General features: G+C 41.7%; 1 protein-coding gene and 1 long non-coding RNA gene across 2 annotated transcripts; both read right to left on the bottom strand.

Annotated features, from left to right (window-relative positions):
* Window positions 1-276: 276 nt before the first annotated feature.
* Window positions 277-20952, bottom strand: DAPL1 (death associated protein like 1). The gene is made up of 4 exons (XM_032355650.1): window positions 20811-20952; window positions 11729-11816; window positions 9134-9194; window positions 277-559 (listed from the first exon to the last, which is right to left on the bottom strand). The coding sequence occupies exons 1-4, from the start codon at window positions 20866-20868 to the stop codon at window positions 443-445; spliced, it is 324 nt and encodes a 107-aa protein (XP_032211541.1). The 5' UTR covers window positions 20869-20952; the 3' UTR covers window positions 277-442.
* On the bottom strand, window positions 8903-9127 carry LOC116597653. Its single transcript, XR_004288722.1, has 2 exons — window positions 8989-9127; window positions 8903-8958 (listed from the first exon to the last, which is right to left on the bottom strand). It is a non-coding gene; the product is annotated as an uncharacterized LOC116597653 (long non-coding RNA).
* Window positions 20953-24133: the final 3181 nt, after the last annotated feature.

Here is a 24133-nt window from a genome sequence, read left to right as displayed (position 1 = left end):
TCTTAGGATAAACATACTGAGAAGAATCCCGCCTCATGTTTGCGTAGAGTATTGGCCTCTGCACAGCTCAGAGTGTTCCTGTCTCCCCTCTGTCCTTGCGAGCGAACTCACTGTGGGTGGAAGAGCTCAGAGTCAGCATCAAGGAGAAAAGGGCCTAACCCGGGAGGTGGAGTGGAATACCCAAGTGTTCTGGATTCTCCAGGTTTCCACAGGATTACCTATGTAATCATCCGTGGGGTCCTGACCTGGACCAAAATGAGGCCCAAGAAGGCACTGGATTTATAAATTTGGATGCTTTATTATCTAAAGTCAAAAGAGAAGATACAAAAGCTGTTTTATTTACCAAGCAAGTGTACTAGGCCTATGGAACATTTTGGTCCTTTTCCCTAAGCTGTCAGATGTTCGCAGCAGTTGGCCAGACGCCTGTGTTTTACGTTCCAGCTTAACATTTTCGAGGCTGCTGAATAATGTAGATCCTTTTCAGTGGAGTGACCTTCTCCAGGGCGGGTCTGGGTTTTTGATGTGCCATGTGCATTACTGCTGGAAATTTATGGCTGAGCTAAAGGTGAGAAGGAAAGAAAAAATAAGCGCATTGGATCTCTTTGGTCATGAAGTATTACAGTAGTAGAGGGCCATATGGTTGGTCAGGGCAACTTCACAGTTCTGGTTACTTCTCTCATACGTCTTTTTCCCATACCACCTCCTGCTCTGGGCTCACATATGTATGCATTCATTCCGTTTCTCTTATTAGCTTGTTCTTGATTTTGAAAACTATCAACTATATTATACCCAAGATGATGTACAGGATACACATATGCATTTATATGTATGTTTTGAAGTGACACTTTTAAAGGTAGGAATGCTTAATTATATCTCATCAGTCCTCCAAGATTAACAAGTATTTTGGTGTATATATAGATCAGTATATATAGATCAATATATATACAGAATATATATTCTAAGGAGGCTGTAGGGAACACCAGAGAAGATCCCACTGGGGAGGAATTTTGTAAAAAGATCAAAAATAAGGAACCTCTGAAAGAAGCCATGGAGAGTTAGGGCCAGTTAGTATGTTGAAGCTTGAAATGGCTGTTTCTGTAGGTAAAAAATGGTCCAATAATGGCAATTTCCTATGGTTCAGTCTCCACAGCCTCATAAAAAGAAAGCTGAGGAGTGATTAGTAGCTCCAGGTAACAAAAGTTCTTATTAGTCATCCCACAGAAGATATCGTGAGGAAAAGGGCTCCAGTGAACAAGTGAAAATGGCTCAAGTGAACACAAACAGCTTTTGACAGTAAGAGGAATTTCATATGGAACCGAGCGACCTTATGGAATTCACACTAAGGACAGCTTCAGATGGAAAAGGTGCCCAGTGCTGTAAACAATTCACATGCAGTTCTCCTAGGAGAAGAATTTGGACCCAGTGACCTTTTGGGTCCATTCCAGTTCTTGGTTTCTGAGCCAATCAATACAACAGAAAGATACCTAAGGACACCCACCTTAGCCAGCAAGGAAGGGATGCCTCAGCTCATGAGGAAATTAACATCGCTGCAGAACTTACATGCCCTTGCCCTCACACTCAAGCTAAATAAAGGGGGAGATGAACTACACATGACCCCAAGCATCACATTGTTTATGGTTTGTTTGGCCTCTTCTAAGCCAGGGAAAACATTAGTGTCTTATATCTCTTCTCAAATGTCCCTGAGCTCTAGGCACACAGCGTTCCCTTTCATGTGCTACTTGACTCCAGAAAGTCCTTTCTTCTTGGTCTTAAACAATTAAACACCCCAGAGGAGTATACGCTGATGTGTTAACAGTGCTTATCTCTGAGGAATTATGAGCAATTCCCCATCTTCTTCTTTACTTTGCCTGTGAGTATTTTTCTACAATTTTTCTTTTACCATGAGCAGGCAGAAGTAATATCATAATGAAACCCAGGGATGGTCTCTGTGGGCGTTCTAGCAGGAAGGAAGAAACATAATCGAGGTATTAGTCATAAATGTTGCTTTATAATCTAAAAAAGAGCGAGTGACTTTTTTTTTTTTTTTTGGCCAGATTAATTACCATTGGGCCACAAGGTATTTTAGAGTGTGGTAAGGGCAGTGTGTTTTGTTTTTGTTTTAACATTAGAACCAAAAGGAAACTTAAGAGGCCACTGACTTCAGTAATTTTCTTCCAGACTGGGTGTCTTCAGTGTCAACTAAAACAGATAGATTGTTTCAGGTTGGCTCTAAACCACATACAAGAGATTACAGGTGGGAGGATCGCCTGCCAGGTTACATGAAGTCAAGCACAAGATGAAGGGGGTGGGAAAGGAAACAACAAGTAATTCTGACATAAAAGAAAAGTGGGCAAGTAGACAAGGTGAGATAGGGCAAGATGACAAGTCGACGCTGAGGACACAAAGCCACAGAGTCACTGTGACAGTGACCACAGCAGGGGAGGGGAGGCATCAACTCATGACCTGACTGTCTCTAGGCTTATCTCCACACTTTAGAGGCTGTATTTTTTTTTTTTAATCTCTTAAAAATTTGTAAAATCCGCAGGACAAAATTTATCATTTCACCCACTTTCAAGCGTACAGCTTGGCGGCATTAAATGCATTGACACTGTTGTGCAACCATCTCTGCCATTCATCTCCAGAACTTTTACATCACATCAAACTGAAGCTCTGTATCCTTTAAACAACAACTCCTCGCTCCCTCCTCCCACCTTCCAGCCTCTAGCAACCACATTCTACCTTCTGTCTTATGACTGCTGACTGCTCCGGGTATCATGTGTAAGTGGACTCATGCGGGATGTGTCCTTTTGTGTCTGGCTTCTTTTGTTTCAAGACTTACCCAGTTGTGATATGTGTCAGAATTCCCTTCCTTTTTAAGGCTGACCAGTATCCCACTGACTGTGTGTATACCGCATTTTGTGTATGTGAGATGATGATATGATGATGGACATTTTGGTAGCTTCTACCTTTTGACTATTGTGAATAATGTTGCTATAAACAATGGTGTATAAACATCTGTTCAAATCCCTGCTTTCCATTCTTTTGGGTATATACCCAGAAGTAGAATTGCTGGATGACAGATTTCTATGTTTAATTTTTTGAGGAGCTGCCATATTGTGGCTTTTTTTTATAGTGGCTGTAAGATTTTCCATTCCCACCAGTAATGCACAGGGGTTAGGGGCTACATTTTTACTAAGGCATTTAACAGAGGTCCTCAAAGTTCTGCTCAACTGCTTTTCAGGAGGGCAATGCTGCAGATCAGAATTAATGGGAGGCTGTCCCTGGGGCCTGTTGGCCATCTGTGAACTGATCTGGGAAAGTTTAAGGGAGGAAAAAATCAACAGGATTGAGAAAGAAATGGAAATAATTCTGGCAAAGGTAACAGCCTTAGGGAAACTGCCCATAATTATTAAATTACAAATATACAGGTCTTAAGGAGCCTGGAGCAGGGCTGTCCGGCAACTCTTGAATATCCAACAAGAGAATCAAGTTCTCTTTCTCATATGCTCCAGTCCCTCAATGGAGAACACCTGAATGTAGAAGGACTTGCGGGTTGCAGGTGGAGAGTCTACAAAGAGTCTTCTATCAGAATTGAAACTGTTAGGGACGCCTGGGTGGCTCAGTTGGTTAAGCAGCTGCCTTCGGCTCAGGTCATGATCCCAGCGTCCTGGGATTGAGTCCCACATCGGGCTCCTTGCTCGGCAGGGAGTCTGCTTCTCCCTCTGCCTCTGCCTGCCATTCTGTCTGCCTGTGTTCACGCTCTCTCTCTCTCTGACAAATAAATTAAAAAAAAAAAAAAGAATCGAAACTGTTAATAAAATGGCTAACCTCGAAATAGACTAAATCTTTGCTGTAGATTTTGTATCAATGGCAATAGGACGATTGTATTTTCTAGCGGGAACCAGAAATAAATAGGAATAGCTTTCCAGAGTACCACCTCCAGCCAGGCTTCAGTCTGGCATCTGAACCTTGGGGAAGCTTTGGATTTTTCATCATTAGTCTTTATAGAATGACAGTGTTTGTAAAAAAGAAAGGTGCTTCTTGTCTGATTCATTAGGATAGAGAATCTCGGGTAACCTTGTAAGGGAAAGAATTCAAGGCCAGTGTGTGTACAAGAATTTCGGTCTTGCTGAGACTCCATCATATAAGGGGCAACATACTGAACTTGAAAAGCAGATCAATAGAAACTCCCACATGCAGAATTTACCTTCATCTTGGGTAGCTGTGACCTCAGAATCTATAGTTTTCGTTTCCGAGAAAAAAGCAAAAGAAGCATAATAAAAGTCTTTATGATCGGAGCTGTGAAAGAAATTCTAGATGCAAGAAAATGAGTGGCAGGTTTTGTTTTAGAGCCTGAAGTTAGGTAGTATTCACAGACTGGCTGTTCTTCTATTCATCTTTCCAGGGTGTTAACTTCCAGCCTGAATGTTAGCACTTAGATTTCCACACCCCGTTAAGCAAAATGCTTAAAACAAAACATTCAGCTTGAGTCAATGAAATTCAAGGCTACTCCTACTGTGACGTTCATCTACAGAACAAGAGACACCTTTTTAGATTTGCAGATGCCTTTGATAGTTTCCGCTCCCTTAGGATCTCATTTCACATACATCTCACAACTCTGGCAGTGGTGACACATTTGGCAACTTGAAAAGTGGCCCCAACTTTAACTAGGCTTCAACAGTCCACCCCACGCCACACCATAACCCGACCCTGTTACTAACGCTTCAACTGGATACTTTCATGTTCAGAGTAGCTTCACAATGATTGCCAAATTTTATTTCCATAACCGTCTACAGAATTCTATTTGGCAGTATCATTGTCTTTCACTCTCTGCCTTAAAAAAAAGAAAAAAGATTAAATGAACGACCATAAATCTCAGAGGAGCTACGTGTCTTCTAAAGAGTCAAACAGCCTTGAAGGAGTTGGTGGAACTTGGTCTGAGACCGGTTCTTCCAGATTTTCAGCTGAGAGAATTTGGGGGTTACCTAAGGCCTTTTCTGCAGGAATACCAGGTTATATGGCCTGTCACCAGGCAACCTGAGTTTTCTCATTAAGGAGGGCTGGAAGAGGCAGGAAGGGCTATCTGGAGAGGGAAAGAGGCAAGGAGAAAGGTAGTGGGAGACAGAGTTCTGTGTGCAGAGAAGAGTTGGGGGAAGTAGTGGGAGGGGAAAATTTCAGGCTGCTTCCCACCTAGATTCATACAATTACAGGCTTTGGGGGATTGTTTTTCAATCACCCACATCTCAGCCCTTAGGTCGGTTTTAAAGCACGGTATCCAGGGATGAGTGACATATGGATAGAAATGTCTTGCCATGTGTAAGTGGTTGATGAGATCCTATGAATAAGACTGTCCTCTTACTGCCTTAGACTCTTTTTTTTTTAGAGAGACACAGACAGACAGAATGCACATGTGCATGAAGGACAGGGCAGAGGGAGAGGGAGACACACTCCCAAGTGGGGTCCATGCTCAGCATGGAGGTGATGTGAGTCTCGATCTCACAACCCTGAGATCATGACCTGAGCTAAAATCAAGAGTTGGACACTTAACCCACTGAGCCACCCAGGCACCCCACTGCCTTAGACTCTTAAATTCTTGCATTGGTATGAGAATTAACATGGGTTCTTGGGACCAGACATAACTCTAGCTGAGGGCATGAATGTTTCTAAATGCAGAGGATATGACCCTCATTTCTGCTACTGTCTTTCTTCTGGCCAATTATATATTGTTAGGTCTACATGACAAAGATATTGTGGGGGAATGGTAATGCTGGTGAAAAGCCATCAGTAGATATCTATACTTACATTTCTCTATCTTTTATATATCTTAATTTTATTGTATGAGGCAGTATATAGTTTATGCATTTTTCATTTTAAAATTAATGTATAATTTATTTACAGTAAAATATACCCCTTTAGTGTACAGTTCTATGAGTTTTCATAAGTACATACAGTCTGTGACCAAAATTAAGAGGCAGAACCCTCAACCCTCAGATTTCCTCCTGTCTCCTTTTGGTCAAACCCTTTTCTCACCCCTAGCTCCTGACAACCACAGATCTCAACAGATCTATTTTTAAAATGTCTTTCCATCCCAAGTTGACCTTTACTATAAAATCTTAAGAGGCTCCTAGGTGGCCCAGTGGGTTAAGCCTTGGATTCTTGATTTCGGGGTCAAGAGACAGAGCCCTAGTGTAGTGCGGGCTTAAGATTCTCTTTCCTTCTGGACGTCCCTCCTTGCTTCCCACCCTTTCTGTTCTCTCCCTCTCTCTTATAAAAAAAATCTTATTGTGCTTCAGGTTGAACTACAGACTCCGGAGGGATTTTTTAGTGGTAAGAAAACACATGGATCCCACCAATTACCATACTCAAGATAGTCATATATGGTGATCTTGGGACTTGATTTTGTTGCGGGCCTTTTATCCTTTGCCTGGGATTCCAAGTGAGATCCTGTAGCATGCTTGCCCGGGAATAGAAGCTAACATTTATGAGGGCGAACTGCACTTGGCTCTGCTAAGTACTTTGTGTATATTACATAAGGTCATTTTATTCTCACAACATTTCTGTGAACTGGATCCTATTAACCACATTCCCATTTACAGATGAGGAACCAGAGGCATAGGAAAGGGAGGAAATCTGAGTGACAGAGCCATCAGGAGACACATCTGATGTCTGATGTCAGCCCTGTTTTAACCAGTAAACAAACTCTGTACTCTTAGCCACAACCCTACAGCAGTAAACATTGAACTAAGAGTTAAAATTGTGTTTTTCTTTTTTTAAATAGGTACAGTTGCTGTTAAAAATATTTGTAACAACACACCATCTCAATGTTTTCCTGTGGTTTACAAATACAACTTGTTATTGTCGTTGATTTTCCTTTTAATCTGTGAAATAAGGAAGTGATATTTTTAACTGAAAGGGAAAGAACTCCTCTATGTCATGACATAAGCATATGTGTCTATCAAAAACAATATAGACTCTGGCACCATAACTCATATATAGCCTAGTGGTGCCTGGGTGGCTCAGCTATTAAGCGTCTGCCTTTGGCTCAGGTCATGATCCCAATGTCCCAGGATAGAGCCCTGCCTCAGGCTCCCTGCTCGGCAAGAGGCCTGCTTCTCCCTCTCTCTCTGCTTGTTTTCCCTCACTGTGTATCTCACTGTCAAATAAATAAATAAAATCTTTTTAAAAAAATGTATAGCATAATCAGCTTCTACTGACCACTCCCTTTAAACATTTTATTTGGGGTTAACATATATTCTAGAGGACTGTGTCCAGTCCCTCCAGTTCCATTTATGAGTGCACCCAGTCCGTGGCCCCCGAGGAAGAGGCGTTTTGTGGGCAGGCGCAAGAGGACGTGGGATGCAGAAGCCGACAGACAGCCTGTTTTGCTCTGGCACATTCATCCCAGCCCCTCTTCTAAAGCCAGGGAGGCAGGGGGCTGTTTATGACATCACCTCAAATCTATCTGTGGGAGAAACAAGCCCCTCACATTAGAAGGCTTTGTAGCGGTGGCCTATAATCAAGATCTCGCCTTGTACTGGGACACCTGGCTGGCTCAGCCAGTAAAGCATGCCACTCTTAATTTCGAGGTTGTAAGTTTCAGCTGATGTTGGGCATGGAGATGACTTAAAAAAAAATCTGCTTAGTACCATCTGCCTTGATACATCCCGTGGACTTCAGATATATCTATTTATTTTGCTGTCACAGAACCAGTACTACTAACCCGAGTGCAAACAGGTTACACTGTGCCAGGCACGGTTTTAAAAGCATCACACGGGGGCGCCTGGGTGGCTCAGTGGGTTAAGCCGCTGCCTTCGGCTCAGGTCATGATCTCAGGGTCCTGGGATCGAGTCCTGCATCGGGCTCTCTGCTCAGCAGGGAGCCTGCTTCCTTCTCTCTCTCTCTCTGCCTGCCTCTCAGTGTACTTGTAATTTCTCTCTGTCCAATAAATAAATAAAATCTTTAAAAAAAAAAAAAAAAAAAATAAAAGCATCACACGTACAAACTCATTCCACACAACAACCCTGTGAAGGATATACTCTTCCTTATCACCATTTTTTTTTTTTTTTTTTTTTTTTGTAGACTCCATGCCCAGCATGGAGCCCAACACAGGGATTGGATTTGTGACCCTGAGATCAAGCCTCTGATATCAACACTTGAGCAGAGATCAAGAGTCAGACACTCAACCAACTGAGCCACCCAGGCGCCCTTCCTTATCTCCAAGTTACAAATAATTTATCTAAGGCACAGTATGAGTAATTTGCTCAAGGTCATACCAATAAAGTAGAGAAGCCGCTACCAAATGGAGGCCCCTAGAGGTCTAGCTGCTCAGTTTCTGCTCCCATCTTTTCCAGAGCCCTGATTTTGGCAGTGACAGTCTTCCTTCTATAAATTATGCACAGTCCTGTCCCTTCCATTAACAGGAGAGCAGCAGAGTGGTTATTCTTTGCTTTCAATGCAAATTATCTGCCCTAGCAGGGTAGAATAAGGACCTTCACTTAGTTTACCTACAAAATTCAAAAACAAACTAGTAAATCCAAAACCAAACCACTGTTAATCTGGTAAGAGTTTTCCAAGTTTCTGGAGCTACTTAGAAGAAATACAAGATATAGAATACATTTAGCAACGGCCAACCACCCGCACGAACAGATTTTCCTGGATAAACCTAGCCAGTGCTGAATGTTCCTCCAGCCCTAACCTGTGCAACTGTCTGCCACTCACTTTCACCTCAAATCAAATATTGCCTTGTGGGTAGGAAGTGGTGGGTAGCAAGGTCCCGCACTGCTCAAGTCCCAATCCACAGGCTGCCTTTTTATAAAAACATGCCGATGATTCTGAGAAATTTCAGGATGGCACAGTACAACTCTGCCACTTCGGTGTCATGATTCTTGCCTTGTTTTCTGTCTTATTTTTCACATGATTTATTAAACAGACACTAGGAACTTGGGAGAAACAGGTCTTCTCACCAAAACCTCTTTGTGTTCCTTGGACTGAGAGTGCAGTCCTCCCCAAGAACGGCAAATGTCTGAGTTGGATAAAAGCTCAGTGCTCAGTTTTGTTCACTCATTCGACCTGACTGTTGGATAAATCCTGAGCGGGAGCGTCCGTGAGGGGCCTCACCCACACCCCGCCTCACCTTCTCCAGCGTGTCATTCAGAGCATCCATGGCCTGGAGTTTGGCAACGCTTGCAATGGCACTGTAAAGATGAAACAAAATTTCACTTAGGACCCCAAAATTTTCCTACTAAGGAGGTTAAATGATTGCTACAGCGACTGTCTACTTGGCCTTTAAGCTTTTATTCTGCTTCGCAGTATCCAGAAAAAAAAAAGATTCTGCTTTTGTGTGTCTGTGTGCTGTAAAAATCTTTGTAGGCCAAGTTATTATTACTGGTGTATTTTTATTTCATCTTTCCATGGGCGTATATAGCTTGGTGACTCTTCACAACTAGCCAAACCAGCTGACCCCAGGGATAACCACTCCCCTGACTTAGAGCCCTGCAGATTAGTTTTGACTGTTTCTGTACTTCATAAAAGGAATCACACAGCATGGGCTCTTTTGCGTCTGGCTTCTTTTTCTCGGGCCAATTTATTTTGAAGGAGAGCGTCAATCAGGGCTGAGCCTGCTTGTACAGCTTCTTGATGGAAACTTTGCATTTGGCACTTTTTTTTTTCTTGGATGGCTGGCATTGGTGAGGGGAAGTTATTAGGACATGGACATAGATTGATGGTACTTAGAAATTTATTTTCTCTGATACATTTTGCAAAAGCCATCCTCCAAGAAGATGTAAGGAAGGATGTTTGTCCATGAAAATGAGGGCCTCATATTTCCTGCACGCACTCCCGAAGCACAGGAATGCCAGCGGCTGAGGGAGATTGAGGGTGGAGGGAATGAAGCTCCAGCTTCAAGGCCTCGCCCTGCACCGGCTCCTTCCTCCTCACGGTCAGGCCAGTGCCCAGCCCTTTCATATCTGTGAAGTTTCATCACTTCTCTTTAAAGTGGCCCCCAAATCCTACACACATCAAGCCCCCTATAACTGATGCTAGTGAATAGGGCAATAGAGAGGTGAGCTATTTCCTGCTGTTTATGTTCTGCTGTGGACCCATTCTCATTTTTTAAAAAGATTTTATTGATTTATTTGGGAGAGAGAGAGAGAGAGAGAAAGTGAGCATGAGAGGGGGAGGAGGGTAGAGGGAGAAGCAGACTCCCTGATGAGCGGGAGCCCGATGCAGGACTCCATCCTGGGACTCCAGGATCATGACCTGAGCTGAAGGCAGTCACTTAACCAACTGAGCCACCCAGGTGCCACCCCTCCCCCCATCCTCATTTTTGAATGACTATAAGACAACACCTGAATTTTTAAAGAGGGTTCCAATCTCCACTTTGTTACTCTCTGGTCAGCTCTTCCCAAAATGTTCGGCTGATGCCAGAATTCATAGTCGAGTCCCCATTTCCTGAGGTGCAGAGGAACAAATTCCTCGTCTACTGGCTGCCAACTGGATGTCATTTCCAAGCCATGACTTTTTAGTTCCCGAGTCCCTGGCCCAGGCATGATAACTAGGGTCACCATGAACACGGCTTATGCTTGATCAGGTTTTAGTGACAGAATCAAACCAGCCTGCAGTTCAACAACAGCCTGGTGTCGTTTCAAGGGCTTTCTCTGTTCTAAGAACTGTCCTAGAGCTCGGTCAGCCGCTGAGGATTTACAGCCTTGGCTTTCATTGTGTGGCAATTATTTCTGATATCAGAAGAAACAAAAAACATAACTGGTAATGGGGCCAACGCGCATTTCGTTTTAAAAGTGGAACAAATCCTCAGAAAATTCTCTTCCCAGAAACTGGGAAGAAAACTTTAAAAATGATTTCAAAATAATTTTGTATGAAAGAGCCAGAGAAATTCCACAGTCTATTTCCCGCTGCATTCCCTTCTGAGACTACTGTTACACATCCCTACGCATCCTTGAATGTCCTCTAACTCACTCTGTTTGAATCACTCTTCAACTCATCTGTGGAACCCATGTTGAAATTGTCTCTGAAGTGTCCCCATCACCTCCTTGGAGTTTTGCACGTTTCTTTCATTTACAACACAGTCATTTTCCTTAACCACAGTCCTGTGCTTGGGCCATTTGCGCACCTCCACAGCCCACAGCTCTCTGATGAGCTGTGCCTTTTGTCAAGGTCACAGCAGAAGGAGCAGAGAGAGACCAACTTCAGTATCTCTATGCCTTCTGGCTATGCCAAATATCGCGGCCATTATTTTCTAAATAATTAAGTGATGGATTTACTCCCCCCCCCCCCCCCCCCCCCGCAAAACCCATTTATTTTTAATTCAGAAGATTTGCTACAGCAGAAAGCATACTATGTAAACAGGGCCAGCCTAGGGACATTATTTTAAAGGCTAATTTGAAAATAGGATCAAGGAACATGATTCGGGTTTGGATGCACTCAGGATTGTGCTTTGTAAGTACAAGGGAGATGGGCAGGCTGCAGAGAGGAGGAGGATGTGGGTAATGAGTGGGCCCAGATAGAGTTTTCTAGAAGGTAGCAACCTTTCACCTGAATGTGCCTTTCTTTAGCCCCTGCCCCCACTCCTCAGCTGGCTGGCTCTAACTCTGTTCAGTAAAGGCCTGGGGAGCCTTGGTTTATCGTAAAATTCAGGGAGGCCTCTGACTTCTGGAAGCAGTCACTCAAAACTCCTTGAGGTGATGAAGAGAAGAAATTCAGTAATCCCTACCTTGTTTTCTCTAATCCTGTTTTTTTGTTATGTCTCTCCAGGACACCAATTTCTTGTTTTTTGGAAATTCGCATTCCTCCAGCCTTTACTATAAACAAATAAGCACCAAACAAACAACAAACAAACAAAAACAAAACAAATAAACAAACAAGCATCAACACAGGAGTTGTGATTAGAATAAAAACAGTAGGCTTGCTTTTCTTATTCAAGGTATGAATTTAGATTTGAAAAGAAATTTAGAACTTACTTTTTGAAGATCTAAACTTTTATCTAAAACAACACAATAAAATGTTACCTTGAACTGAATAGAAGAAAAAATATTGTGTTAGGCAGACAAGGTGGGGAAGCGGAGAAGGGCTGAGGTCTGCTTGTTTATGTTCAGAGAGCAGGAACTGAGGCTAAGAAAAGTAGCAGAGGTTTACACCTTTGGTTTGGGGAAGAGAATAGCAACATACTCCCTACTCCCTTAGGCATTTCGCTGAAAAACATTTTTTCTTGTTATCAAACCAACTATGCTTTTTATGATAGCCACAGACAATTACAATGTGACCCTCTTGTTTTCCCACAAGATTAAAGTTTGTGCAAGGCTTGCACTTTTTTTTTCTTTTCAACTAAAGCATTCAAAAGCACAGATTCTGAGGGATGAGCCAAAAGTCAGGGCATGTGATGGTAACAGCCATTTAACTCAAGAGAGATGCCTCTGATCCCACCGGAACCCCACCTTCCATCTCAGACCCCAAACCTCCAGACATTGGCCAAGCTCAGATGTTCTAATGAGTAATTAAACTACATTAAAAATCCTGCCATTCAGGAGATCAATTAGTGTTAATTAGGCTACAGATGACCTAACAGCAATTCAAGTGTTTAACAATGTCAGATGAAATCAACTTTTGAAAAGGAACAACCCATTTCAGATTGCAAGTCAAAGCAAATACTTCTTTCTGTTCCCAGGAAATTTGCACATCTAAAATCTGACAAGCTCAAATGAGAAAAAGCTAAATGGACATTGATTTGTTTGAACCTGTTAATTCTTTTTATGGAAATGTCAAACTGATAAATTCCAAAGCTCAGTCCAATAAAATGAAAAGTAAGGAAAACCTATTCTATTTCTCAATGCACTTAGAAATTTGACTTTATCACTGTTCTTTAAAAATTATTATATATATTGCTGATTTTGTGAAATATGCATAAGGCCCATAATTCAAAAAGTGTAAAAGAGTCTGCAGTCTCCCTCCCACCATTATTTCCAGCCCCTAATTCATCTCCTAGATACTGCTAATGGTAGACAAGTCCTATGTTCATCCCCAGATACTGCACATATTACTCTTGTTTAAATGGCAGCATAAGATACACCTTGTTCTACATCTTGTTTATTTACATTTTTCATTCAATCATATATTCTGGAGTAAATTCCCTATCTATCTATATATAGAGAAATGTGTCGTTCTTTTTAACATCTGCTTTAAATTTTCATTATGTGAACGTCCTGTATTTACTTAACCAATTCCCAAATGTTAGACATTTCAGATGTTTCTAATTCATTGATGTCACAAACAATGCTGCAACAAATATCCTTTTATACGCATAATTTTGCACAAGTGCAAGTATACCCGTGGGAGAAATTCCTACAAGTGATCTTGTTAGTTCTGAAGGGTATGTGCATTTAAAATTTTGTTACAACTTGCCAAATCGCCTTTCCCAGAGGCTGTACCAGTTACAGCCTCAGGAACGAAGATGACAGTGATTTTTTTCCTCCTACTTTAACAACAATGGGAGCTGGGAAATATTTGGTTTTGATGAGCAGGAAGGTAAAAAAGAAAGATAACGTGTTTTAATTTGCATTTCTTCTATTTTACTAAAGGTTGAGCTTATTTCTGTGTTTTAGAAGCCATTTCTATTTTCTCTTTATGAGCTGTTAAATTTTTTTGTCCATTTTTTTTAATGGTCTTGCTTTAAATTTAAAGATTTTTTTTAAAGGGAAAATTCATATGTTTATATTTCTGTAGACTCTCTATTCAAGAACGTGGTATGCATTTCCATTGTTCACATCTTCTTTGGGGTCCCTCAGTAACTGGTTTGCATAGATCTTACACATTTATTGTCAAGTTTATTCCTTAAGCATTTTACCTTGGCTGTTGCTATTGTAAATGGGGTCAATTCTTCAATTATAACTCTGACAGATTGTTGTTCTTATATCACTGACTTTATACCCAGACCTTATTGAGTTCTTACTGTTTATAATGTTTTTTTTTTTGTTGCTGATTCCCTTGGGTTTTTCAGGTAAAAAACATTATATAACCTGTAAAGAATTATAGTACTACCTCCTGTAGAATAATGTTAAATAGTCATGATGGTTGACATCTTCATTACAATAAGTTTTAAGGGATTGTTTTTAAATTTTTCATTACATATGATGTGTACTTAGGTGGATACACACACATATACACAAAAATATATATGTATATGTAATATATATATATTTTTTCAAATTAGGGAAATGTTCTTCTATTACTATTTTGTTGGGCTTGAAAATTACAAATGCCTTTTTAGCATTCATGCATATGATCCATGATTTTTATCCTTCATGTGGTTACTTATATTAACAGATATTAATCTATAAAGATAGATTAATGGTTGTCTTACTATCAAACCATTCTTGCATTCATGGAATAAACTCCACTTGGTCATTTTGAATCACCATGTTGTTTTTTCATTGACTATAAAAGCTTCTCATGAGAATTTTGCAGTATTAGAGTCAGTCTAGGAAAAGAATGCTATTTTTACACATGGTCTGCTTTAAATTCATGCATACCCAGAAAGAGACACATATTATATGAGAAAAAGGCATGCAGAGTAATCAGCAACAGAAATCAAATGATGAGAAAACATCTTCTGAACAGCCACGGAATGTAGATGTGAAATAAACCAAGGGATGGCTTTTCCAGGAAGACGGAGGAGGGAGTGCCTCTGTGTGAAGGGGCTAGTGTTCACAGCCCCTGACTCTTGTGCTGAGAGGAGCCAAACAGGAAGTCTAGAGTTTGGGCCTTCAGTACCCCTCCCAACTGTGTTTTTCTTTCTCCCTGTGACAAGTGCTTTTGAAATATGGAATGCTGTAATTATTTTCTTATTAACATTCCTTGTGTTTTCCCTGATGCTGTTGTTTCTATGTATTTATTCTTTTTTTTTTTTTTTAAGATTTTGTTTATTTATTTGACAGACAGAGATCACAAGTACACAGAGAGACAGGCAGAGAGAGAGGAGGAAGCAGGCTCGCTGCTGAGCAGAGAGCCCGATGCGGGGCTCTATCCCAGGACCCTGGAATCATGACCTGAGCCGAAGGCAGAGGCTTACCCCACTGAGCCACCCAGGCTAGGTATTTATTCTACCTAGACTGATTATTATCACCAACTATAGAAGCAAACTTGTTAATAGTTAAAATAAGCAAGAGTTAAAAATGAGATGCCCTTTGGACTGTTGAGTTCTGTGCTACTGATTTGCAAAAATCTTGACAACTTAGACAAGTCAAGAGGAGATGGGCCAGTGTGAAGACGGGAGCCACATCACAGGAGGAACTAGGAAGTATGGAAACGTCACTTCTGAAGAAGATAGACTCAAGAGAATGTAGGTGGCATCTCCAAACATCTGAGGGGCTATCATGTGGAGGAGGAATGGTTTTCTGGTGAGGAATTTTTTTTTTTTTTTTTTTTTTTTTTTTACAGTAGATTCCAGGTGTGGGGCCCAACATAGTGTTCAAACTCACCACCCTGAGATCAAGACCTGAGATTAAGACCTGAACTGCGATCAAGAGTCAAATGCAGGGGCGCCTGGGTGGCTCAGTGGGTTAAAGCCTCTGCCTTTGGCTCAGGTCATGACCCCCAGGGTCCTGGGATCAAGCCTCACATCGGGCTCTCTGTTCAGCAGTGAGCCTGCTTCCCCACATCTCTCTCTCTCTCTCTCTCTCTGCCTGTCTCTCTGCCTACTTGTGATCTCTGTCAAATAAATAAATAAAATCTTAAAAAAAAAAAAAATGGAGTCAAATGCTTAACCAACTGAGCCACCCAGGCACCCATGCTGGTGAGGAAATTTCATGTAGGGTCAGATAGTTCTACCCCTACTGAGCTCTGGGACCTTGAGCAAGACACTTAAATCCCCCTAAGACTCAGTTTCTGTATCCTTCAATAAGAATAATTGTTCAGGTTACTCTAGACAATAGAGGTGACAGGAGCACCTGATTTATGGTAATTGTTATTATTTATATTTACTTGATGTTGTTCCAGAGGAGAGACTGAAGACCAAAGGATAAATGTTCCAGAAAGATACTGGCTACTGGTCTGGCTAGTTTGTATTATTCAAGGGGAAGTAGGTGCCTAGTAGAACAGTAAGTCCCTTGGCTCTCAGTGTGTTCAAGAAGTGCCCCTGCCATGAACATCTTAGGAGGACGTGGGGGAATCTGATGGAAGTTAAAGTAGGTGATCTTTATCATTAAATCTTTGTCTCCAAAATAAAATCACTTTCCTCCCTTTGGAAAGAATATAAGGCACTTAACAGAGAAGTAAATGCCAGAAGAAATTGAAGAATGTATTCTTAAGAATAATAAGACAGAGAGATTTGAGGGGAAATTAAAAATTCTCCCAGAAGATTCCTACTTTCATCCAGGAGACTTTGAATCCTCTCTCTGATGGGGCTGTATGCTCTAACTCAGTGATTTAGGAGACATAAGTAAACCACACACACCTTGGATTTCCAGAGCACAGTTCTTGTATCAAACTTGTTCTGGTAGGTAATTTGCTTGGTCAGCCACATATAGCAGAAAGACACAGAAAACAATATCCCCATACTCTACATGGACATACTAAGATATAGATTAAGGCTCCTCACACTACTTGGGGTGATTGAACCAGATGGAACCGGTTTATGGGAGGGTCATCATCAAAGCTCTGCTGGGAACACTAGTCACACTGGTCTCCCAGAACTGAGATAAACCACTGTAAATAAATATTTACAATCCGACACAATCAGATACTGCCCATGTTCGATAGACCAGGTAGGTCTAACTCATGAGAACTCTTCGAAGTTTCACTGTATCTAACTTAGCTTAGTTAAAGCTGTAGTAATTTACACAATTCCATGTTTGGGACTATAATGCCTTTTGAACTTCTATAGAAGGACCAATCAGAATTGGGCAAGGTAAAATATGAACTGATTTTAACATTTTAATAGTTGAGTACAAATACATAAGATAAGACTTTATGCAAAATGAACTAGAGATTTAAAAAATGTAAAAGAGAGAGATGCCCTTCTGGATAATTTCATTAGAAAATCTAAATTTATGTGGGGGAAAATGAACCTTTGCTGAGCGAGCATTATACTCTTCTGGTTGCTTTTGTAGTTTATAACTTTGCAAAAATAGGCACTTGAGTTTAGGATGCTATATGATAATCTTCCAGTTAAGATCTTCCAGACAACATTTCTGGTAGAGGATAGTCAAGATAAAGAAAGACACATCTGTCCGCAAAAGAAGCTTTTCTCTTTCACGAATCAGTGGAAAATGGACGGGAAAAGGCCGAATAACACAAAGGTTTGTGCACACGCTGCCTTGTGACTGAGCTGTTATATTTGAAGATTTTAACTAAAAGTTGAGATGTGCATAAAACATTCACTTTGCATTTAGAGTCAGTTTGTCAGCCCATTTTAAGATGTCAATCGAGACCCAAAAGGAAAGTCAGGAAAAGTTGGTGAAGTAAAGAGAGAGGGCTCTAGAGCAGGGGAGCATGGGGCTCCCTTTATTTTCAGATCTCAGCCCCACTGCCCGAACTAGCTGCATGGCTTCGGGCTAGTCCCTCGACCTTGCTGACATTTAGTTTGCTCCTCTGTGAAACAAGGACAGTGCATTGCCGGTCTGCAGGGCTGTGGCCGTGTCTAGGGAAGCAGCTGGTCTTACAGTCATCCAAACCCCTGTCCCCGTGATGTCTGGGGGACTGCGTCTCACCACCTCTCCTCCAGCCTCACAGATCAACCCGCATACATTGACTTGAGCGGACGGGAGTTGAGAAAAGGAAGCCTGTGGTGTTTATTCTATTTTAAATGATCCGGGCCCTTTTGTAGCTATGGTTCCCCCCTCATTTTCTGTATAAGATTCACACTTGCGCATGTCTCCAAACTTCCCTCTCTCATTAGTGAGCCAGAAAACTGATTCTCTCTGGGGGTTTCAAAGTGAGCCCTCTGAAGGCTCTGATTCATTTGACTTAAACCCAGTTACAACGTGCAAGAAATACAGAAAGCCTCGGAACTCCTGCTCTTTCTAGTTCCTTGTGTACTTTGCTTCCTTCTATCACCTTCCGCTCACAGATTTTTGGCCATTCACGTGATGGATTTCCTCTAAAACTGAGAGCAAGGCAAAACAAAAAAGCAGCAAATCCAGAGCTAAGCTGAATAGCACCTAGACCACCTCAAGCTTAATGTAGTCTTGTTTCCCAGCACAAACCGATAATCAGGGCTAACCAAACTGAGATGTTTATTATATTAATATACAAAAAAGAAACGTGACTAAGCACTCCACACGAAGGTGGGAAAGAGTGACAGCTGGTTGATTTCTGAGAGGTTTCATTTTCAACTATGAGGAGGCAAGCACATTTATCTTGTCCCTTTCCTTCAGTTCCCTTCTGTTCTGACTGCCGCAGTCGTGCCTTGTGCAGCTGTGAACATCAGAAGCCCTTGCGAGCGACTGGGAAGGATCATTCCTTCTGCCAGAGGTGTGTTTCACTAGGGCCTGCATTTTAAGGAGACTAACATTCACGTATCAGCTGCTTTACATGGGTTTTCTCCTTTAATTATCATAACAATCTAATAGTATCAATTCTGTTTATTAGCTGCTGCTTTAAAGAGGAGGATTCTGGGGCGCCTGGATGGCTCAGTGTGTTAAAGCCTCTGCCTTTGGCTCAGGTCATGATCCCAGGGTCCTGGGATCGAGCCCCGCATCAGGCTCTCTGCTCAGTGGGAGCCCGCCTGCCCCTGTCTCTCTGCCTGCCTTTCTGCCTACTTGTGATCTCTGTCAAATAAATAAATAAAATGTTAAAAAAAAAAAAAAAAAGAAAGAAAAAGATGAGTTTTCTGTGGCCAGGGGTATGGAATGAAGGCAGAGGGTAAGCCGAGACTCTGCCCAGTTCCAAAGGTGGTGTCAGTCCCTTCCCGCCACATCGCACCTGCTGCCCACTTCAGGGATTTCTATTTTGCTTATAAAAATCAGGTGAAGATTTAGTGGCGTTTTGGCAATGAATTATTGTTCCATCAGTAACATTTTGCACCACAGCAAACTGGTTCAGACTTAAAATATGTAGCAAGACAAGCTGAAGGAGGAGGTTTCTTTGTTCGCTTGCTCTCTGTGGGGAGGCAAAAGTCTGCCTTCATCTCCATCCTAATTACCCCAAACCTCTTATCTGTAGTGTCACAGTTCATAATAATTAATTGTCATGCCAGGGGCATTGTGACATGCTTGATGGAGTCATGGTGTGCTATGTACACAGAGTAATTAGCAATCATTAGCGGTGGGACAGAAAGTTCCTGGTGGTTTCATTCAAACTTTCATTTGGTTAAGTTTATCTCGTGTTCTTTGTGCATAAATGTAATTTAGTGAATCAGGTTTTAGCTTCTCCTTTTCATGAAGGATGGGGGTGGAAGAGGTGGGAAAAGAATGTATTCTTTTTTTTTTCCTTTCTGTAATGAATGTTGCTTCTAATAATTTGCATATATAGTTCCTGACCATTAGTTAGCATCAACTCTATTTTGTTTATTTTGTTTTGTTTATTTATTTTAAGAGACGTGGGCAGAGGGAGAGAGCAGCCCAAGCAGGCTCCACACCCAGTTCCGAGCCTGATATGGGGCTTGATCTCACAACCCTGAAATCGTGACCTGAGCCGAAATCAAGAGTGTGACGCTCAACTGACGGAGCCACCCAGGCGCCCCAGCATCATTAACTTTAAATACAGATAATGTTAACTATTGCCAAATCCAATTGCAAGTATAAAAGGTCAGGAGTCTGCCACAGGAAACTGAGGCACAATGCCTAGAACTTAAAGCTCAGAATTAGTAGTAAAATTTAGACTCTTTCAGGTGAGCGGTCCGCCACAAAGCTATCGAACCTCTGTGTTCCTTTTCAAAGCTTTCTGAAGGTGATTCTTGCCAGCATCCCCTACAGCAAAGATAACTGAAAAAACCTTGGCTTAGAGGTGCCAAAGCATTATGCCAATAAATTTTGTCAATGGAGAAAGGCAAGAACAAAGTGGTCAAGATTTTGAGATGTTTCTTAAGGAAAAAAAGAAGGAAGACAGTTGAAAGAACATGAAGCTAGCTAAAAATAGACCTGCTCACCTCAGCCAAGCTATATGAACAGTAAGTACAATAAAGCTAACTTTCATATTACAGAGAGTCTACGTTAAGAAAAAGAAAAATAAAGAGAGAAAACTATGGCTACTTTGCCAAATACTTTGATTGCTACTTTCCCTAGTCAGCCCCCTCCAGTGCTTGGGTCTGCATTAAAAAGTGCTCCTCAGCTTGATGACAAAGCAAACTACATTCTGGATAACACTGCCAAACCCCAAAGCCTGAGAAGAGAGAGAAAAATAAAGTTGCTGTCCTCTGTGTGGAAGCTGGTTTCCCTGGGTCTGAAGTCAGAGGATGCACAGTCATCCTGGGGCAACTGAGACTTAGAGCTGGCTCCTCTTGAGAAGAAGGTTGCCATGGCAGTAAATTGCCTTCCTGTGGATGCCTCGCTGCTTACCTATGGCCCAGGAGGGAAGGTCCAACCTTAGCTCTCCCCTTTCACAAGCTCTGAATCCCTTATCCCTTCATTTCTAATGAGGTTTTAATTCAACTGGGGCTTGACCAATCCTCAGGTGGTGTATACATAAGCCCGGAGAGTTCCAAGATGTAGGAGGCAATGAGGTCGTGTGATGTGAATGTGACAAGGGAACGCTGGGAACCTCGGCTCTGTTGGGGAGCCCCTGTTGCAGGCACTGATGGAAAGAGGAGCAGCAGGGAGACCGGTGCGCTCTGCAGGACGGCAGAGGGCAGGTGGGTAGCCTACCTGCAGGAGGATGCCCCCCTTTCAGCGGGGAGAGCAGGACTTGTACTTCATTTGCCATAGCTTGTGCCAGTGCCAGTGCCAAGGCCAGGACGGTGCTCCGGAGGCTGGAGGCTGCGTGCCAGCTGCTGCCGCCCCAGTGCAGCCTGGCTTTATATGGGCAGGGGGCGGGGCCCCTTAAGGGCATTGCTGAGCAGCAACAGGGCTTGTCACCGAGCTTTGTGGGAACCCACATCTCCTTGGCAAGCTTTCTCTTCAAAGAAAACTTTCTTCTTGGTCCCTTTATCTCAGAAAGCAAGGTAGACAGCTGAGGGAAACTCCCATTTTCTTTTGCCAGAGGAAGGGGAGAGGATGAAGTTCAGGGCAATCCTTTTTCTTTCTAACTATCCCTCCATCAAGTATATATCGTGCACCTACAATGGGACAGAAACGACAAGGAGGTCAAGATTTTTGTTTCAAGACATCCGTAGGCTTGCTGAAGAGACAACTAGAAAACAAAGACAATGTCTTTTCCCCAGCCTTTGCAACCGTAAGCATTCACAGTAAGAAAGGAAGCGGGGTTGTGTGCAGAGACTTCTCTACAAGGATGTCAATCATGCATTCCTCTTTCGTTTTGTTATTTTTTTAGATTGACTGGTATCAATACAACATCCCAAATTAGAGAGGGAGAGTTAAGATATAGCCATGAGAATCCTATGTACACATAACGTATCATATTCTCAGATAATTTTTAATGATGTGAAAACTTTCATGATCAGATAGTGAAAAAATAGGCTAGAAGCCAATGGATGCCAATTTTGCTAAAAAGGAAAAGTCCAAATTTCAGCTTTATTGTATCTCCCGTGCTGATCAAAGTTGGGTGTATGGCAGTTACTAAGACATATTTCTTTGTTCTTCAATACAATTAAAAACTTCTGCTCTTCAAAAAGGGGGGAAAAAAAAAACCAACCTTCTGCTCTTCAGAAAGTATTGTTAAGGAAATGAAGACCAGCCACAAGCTGAGGGGAAGAGAAAAAAATGTGTAGAACACATTCCTATAAGTACTGGCATCTAGAATACATAAAAAAACAACTCAGTAATAAGAAAACAAATGACCCAATCTTTAAAAATGGGCAAAAGATTATAAAACAAAAACTTCACATAGCAGAGATATGGACAGCAAGTGCATAAAAAGATGTTCAACATCATTCATCATTAGGAAAATGCAAATCGAAACCACAATGAAGTATACTACATATGTATTAGAATGGCTTAACCAAAAAAAAAAAAAAAAAAAAAAGGAAAACACAGCATCCTAATGAAGATGTGGAGCAACTGAAACTCTCATCTGTGGCTGGTGAGAATGCAAACTGGTAAAGCCATTTTGGAAGCTGGTATGACAGTTTCTTATCAAATTTCTTATAACATTAATCACATGCTTACTGTATGACTAACAATCCAATTTCTAGGAATTTTCACAAAAGAAATGAAAACACATGTACACAAAAATGTATATATGAATTGGGCATAGCCATACAGTAAGATATTACTCAGCAAGGGGCTCCTGGGTGGCTCAATCGGTTAAACATCTGATTCTTGATTTCAGCTCAGGTCATGATCTCAGGATCATGAGATCGAGCTCCATGTTGGGTTCTACACTGAGCATGGAGCTTGCTTAAGATTGTCTCTCTCCCTCTCTCTCTGCCCCTCCCCAACCCCTGTGCTCTCTCTCTTTAAAGAAAAAAAATTATTCAGCAATAATAAACAAACAGATATTTACATGCAACAACACAGACGAATCTCAAAAGCATTATGCTAAATGCTAAAGAAGTATGTCTTAAAAAGCCACTTACTGTACAACTCCATTTGTATGACATTCACGAAAAGCCAAAACTACTGGATAAGAAATCAGATTTGATTGCCAGAGGAGGGGTTAAGGAGACGGGTCTAATCACAAAGGGGCAGGAGGGGATTTTGAGGCTGTTAGAAATGTTCAGGAGAATGTGGTAGCGATTACATTCATCACATATCATACACATATCATATAAAAGTGGTGAATTTGGGGCACCTGGGTGGCTCAGTGGGTTAAAGCCTCTGCCTTCAGCTCAGGTCATGATCCCAGGGTCCTGGGATCGAGCCCCGCATCGGGCTCTCTGCTCCGTGGAAAGCCTGCTTCCTTCTCTCTCTCTCTCTGCCTGCCTCTCCGCCTACTTGTGATATCTCTCTCTGTCAAATAAATAAATAAAATCTTTTAAAAAAAAAAGTGGTGAATTTTACTATATGCAAATTGTACCTCAGTAAACAACAAAAATATCTATTTGTTAAATAAATGAATGAAAATATCCCAGAATGTTAAGAGTGGTTGTCTATAGGTGGGACAATTATGTGTTGATTTTATTATCTTTTGTATTACTTTTATTTTATTTATTTATTTACTAAGCCTTTATTTATTTATTTATTTAAATTTTTAGAATTTTAGTTATTAAGCTCAACATAGGGCTTGAACTCATGAACGTAAGATCAAGACCTGAGCTGAGATCAAGAGTCAGACGCTTAGCCGACTGAGCCACCCAGTCACCCCGTTTCTGTATTACTGTAAAAGCAATAAAACTCAATAAAAACTTTTTTGGGAGAAAGGGTGTTGAAATGTTGTGACTAAGGTAGGTGCCTGCTGTGGGAACCAAGAGAAGGGATTGTCCCTATCTAAACAAACAAACAAACAAACATTGGTGAGTGCCTTCCCTGTAGAGTACGGGACTAGGAGCCCGGGTAGGTCCCGGTGACAAAACCCCACCCCGGCTTTCAAAGAATCTCCCAGTCTCATGGGGGATGCAGATGATGAGATGAGAAGAAGGCGAAGAAGCTTCCTTCTGTGGCTGACAATAGAAATGTCATTTCTATTAAGGAAATGAAGACCAGCCAGTGATGATGGAAATGTTCTATATCTGCTTGGACCAGGAGGGGAGTCACAGCCCCATTTGATGTAGGCACTTGAAATGTGGCTGATGGAACAGAGAAACCAAATTTTCAATCTGATGAAAATTAAGTAGTTACATGATAAATTAAAATTTAAATAGTCATATAAATAGCTACCTGTGACTTGTGGCTACCATTTTGGATAGCACGGGTCTGCAGCATAAAACCTAGATGCATGGTTTGTTGCCCAGAATTCACTGATCAGCCTCGATTTCTGCAAGGTGCCGAAGGCTGGGAAGGCATCAAAGAGCAGCCAACCCTTCTGAGAAGCTGCGCGGAGGGCAGCCCAACTGGATCAGAATAAGACGCGTGTCTGGTCAAGGCAAGTTGCTTCTGAGCAAACACTTGTTTTACCATGAAGTTACGATAAA

The sequence above is a fragment of the Mustela erminea genome, chromosome 8, assembly GCF_009829155.1.
Source record: "Mustela erminea isolate mMusErm1 chromosome 8, mMusErm1.Pri, whole genome shotgun sequence".
NCBI classification, from domain to species: Eukaryota; Metazoa; Chordata; class Mammalia; order Carnivora; family Mustelidae; genus Mustela; species Mustela erminea.
The sequence above is the reverse complement of the archived record's forward strand: the minus strand, read 5'-3'. Positions and strand labels throughout refer to the sequence as shown.

Bases quoted from the DNA above. Each gene is read 5' to 3' on its own strand.
- DAPL1 (XM_032355650.1), bottom strand. From the start codon at position 20,868: ATGGCAAATGAAGTACAAGTCCTGCTCTCCCCGCTGAAAGGGGGGCAT. The intron at 9,195-11,728 runs GTAGGGATTACT...TCATCTTTACAG, and splicing joins ACAGGATTAGAGAAAACAAG to TGCCATTGCAAGCGTTGCCA. The intron at 560-9,133 runs GTGAGGCGGGGT...TCTCACCTTTAG, and splicing joins TGAATGACACGCTGGAGAAG to CTCAGCCATAAATTTCCAGC.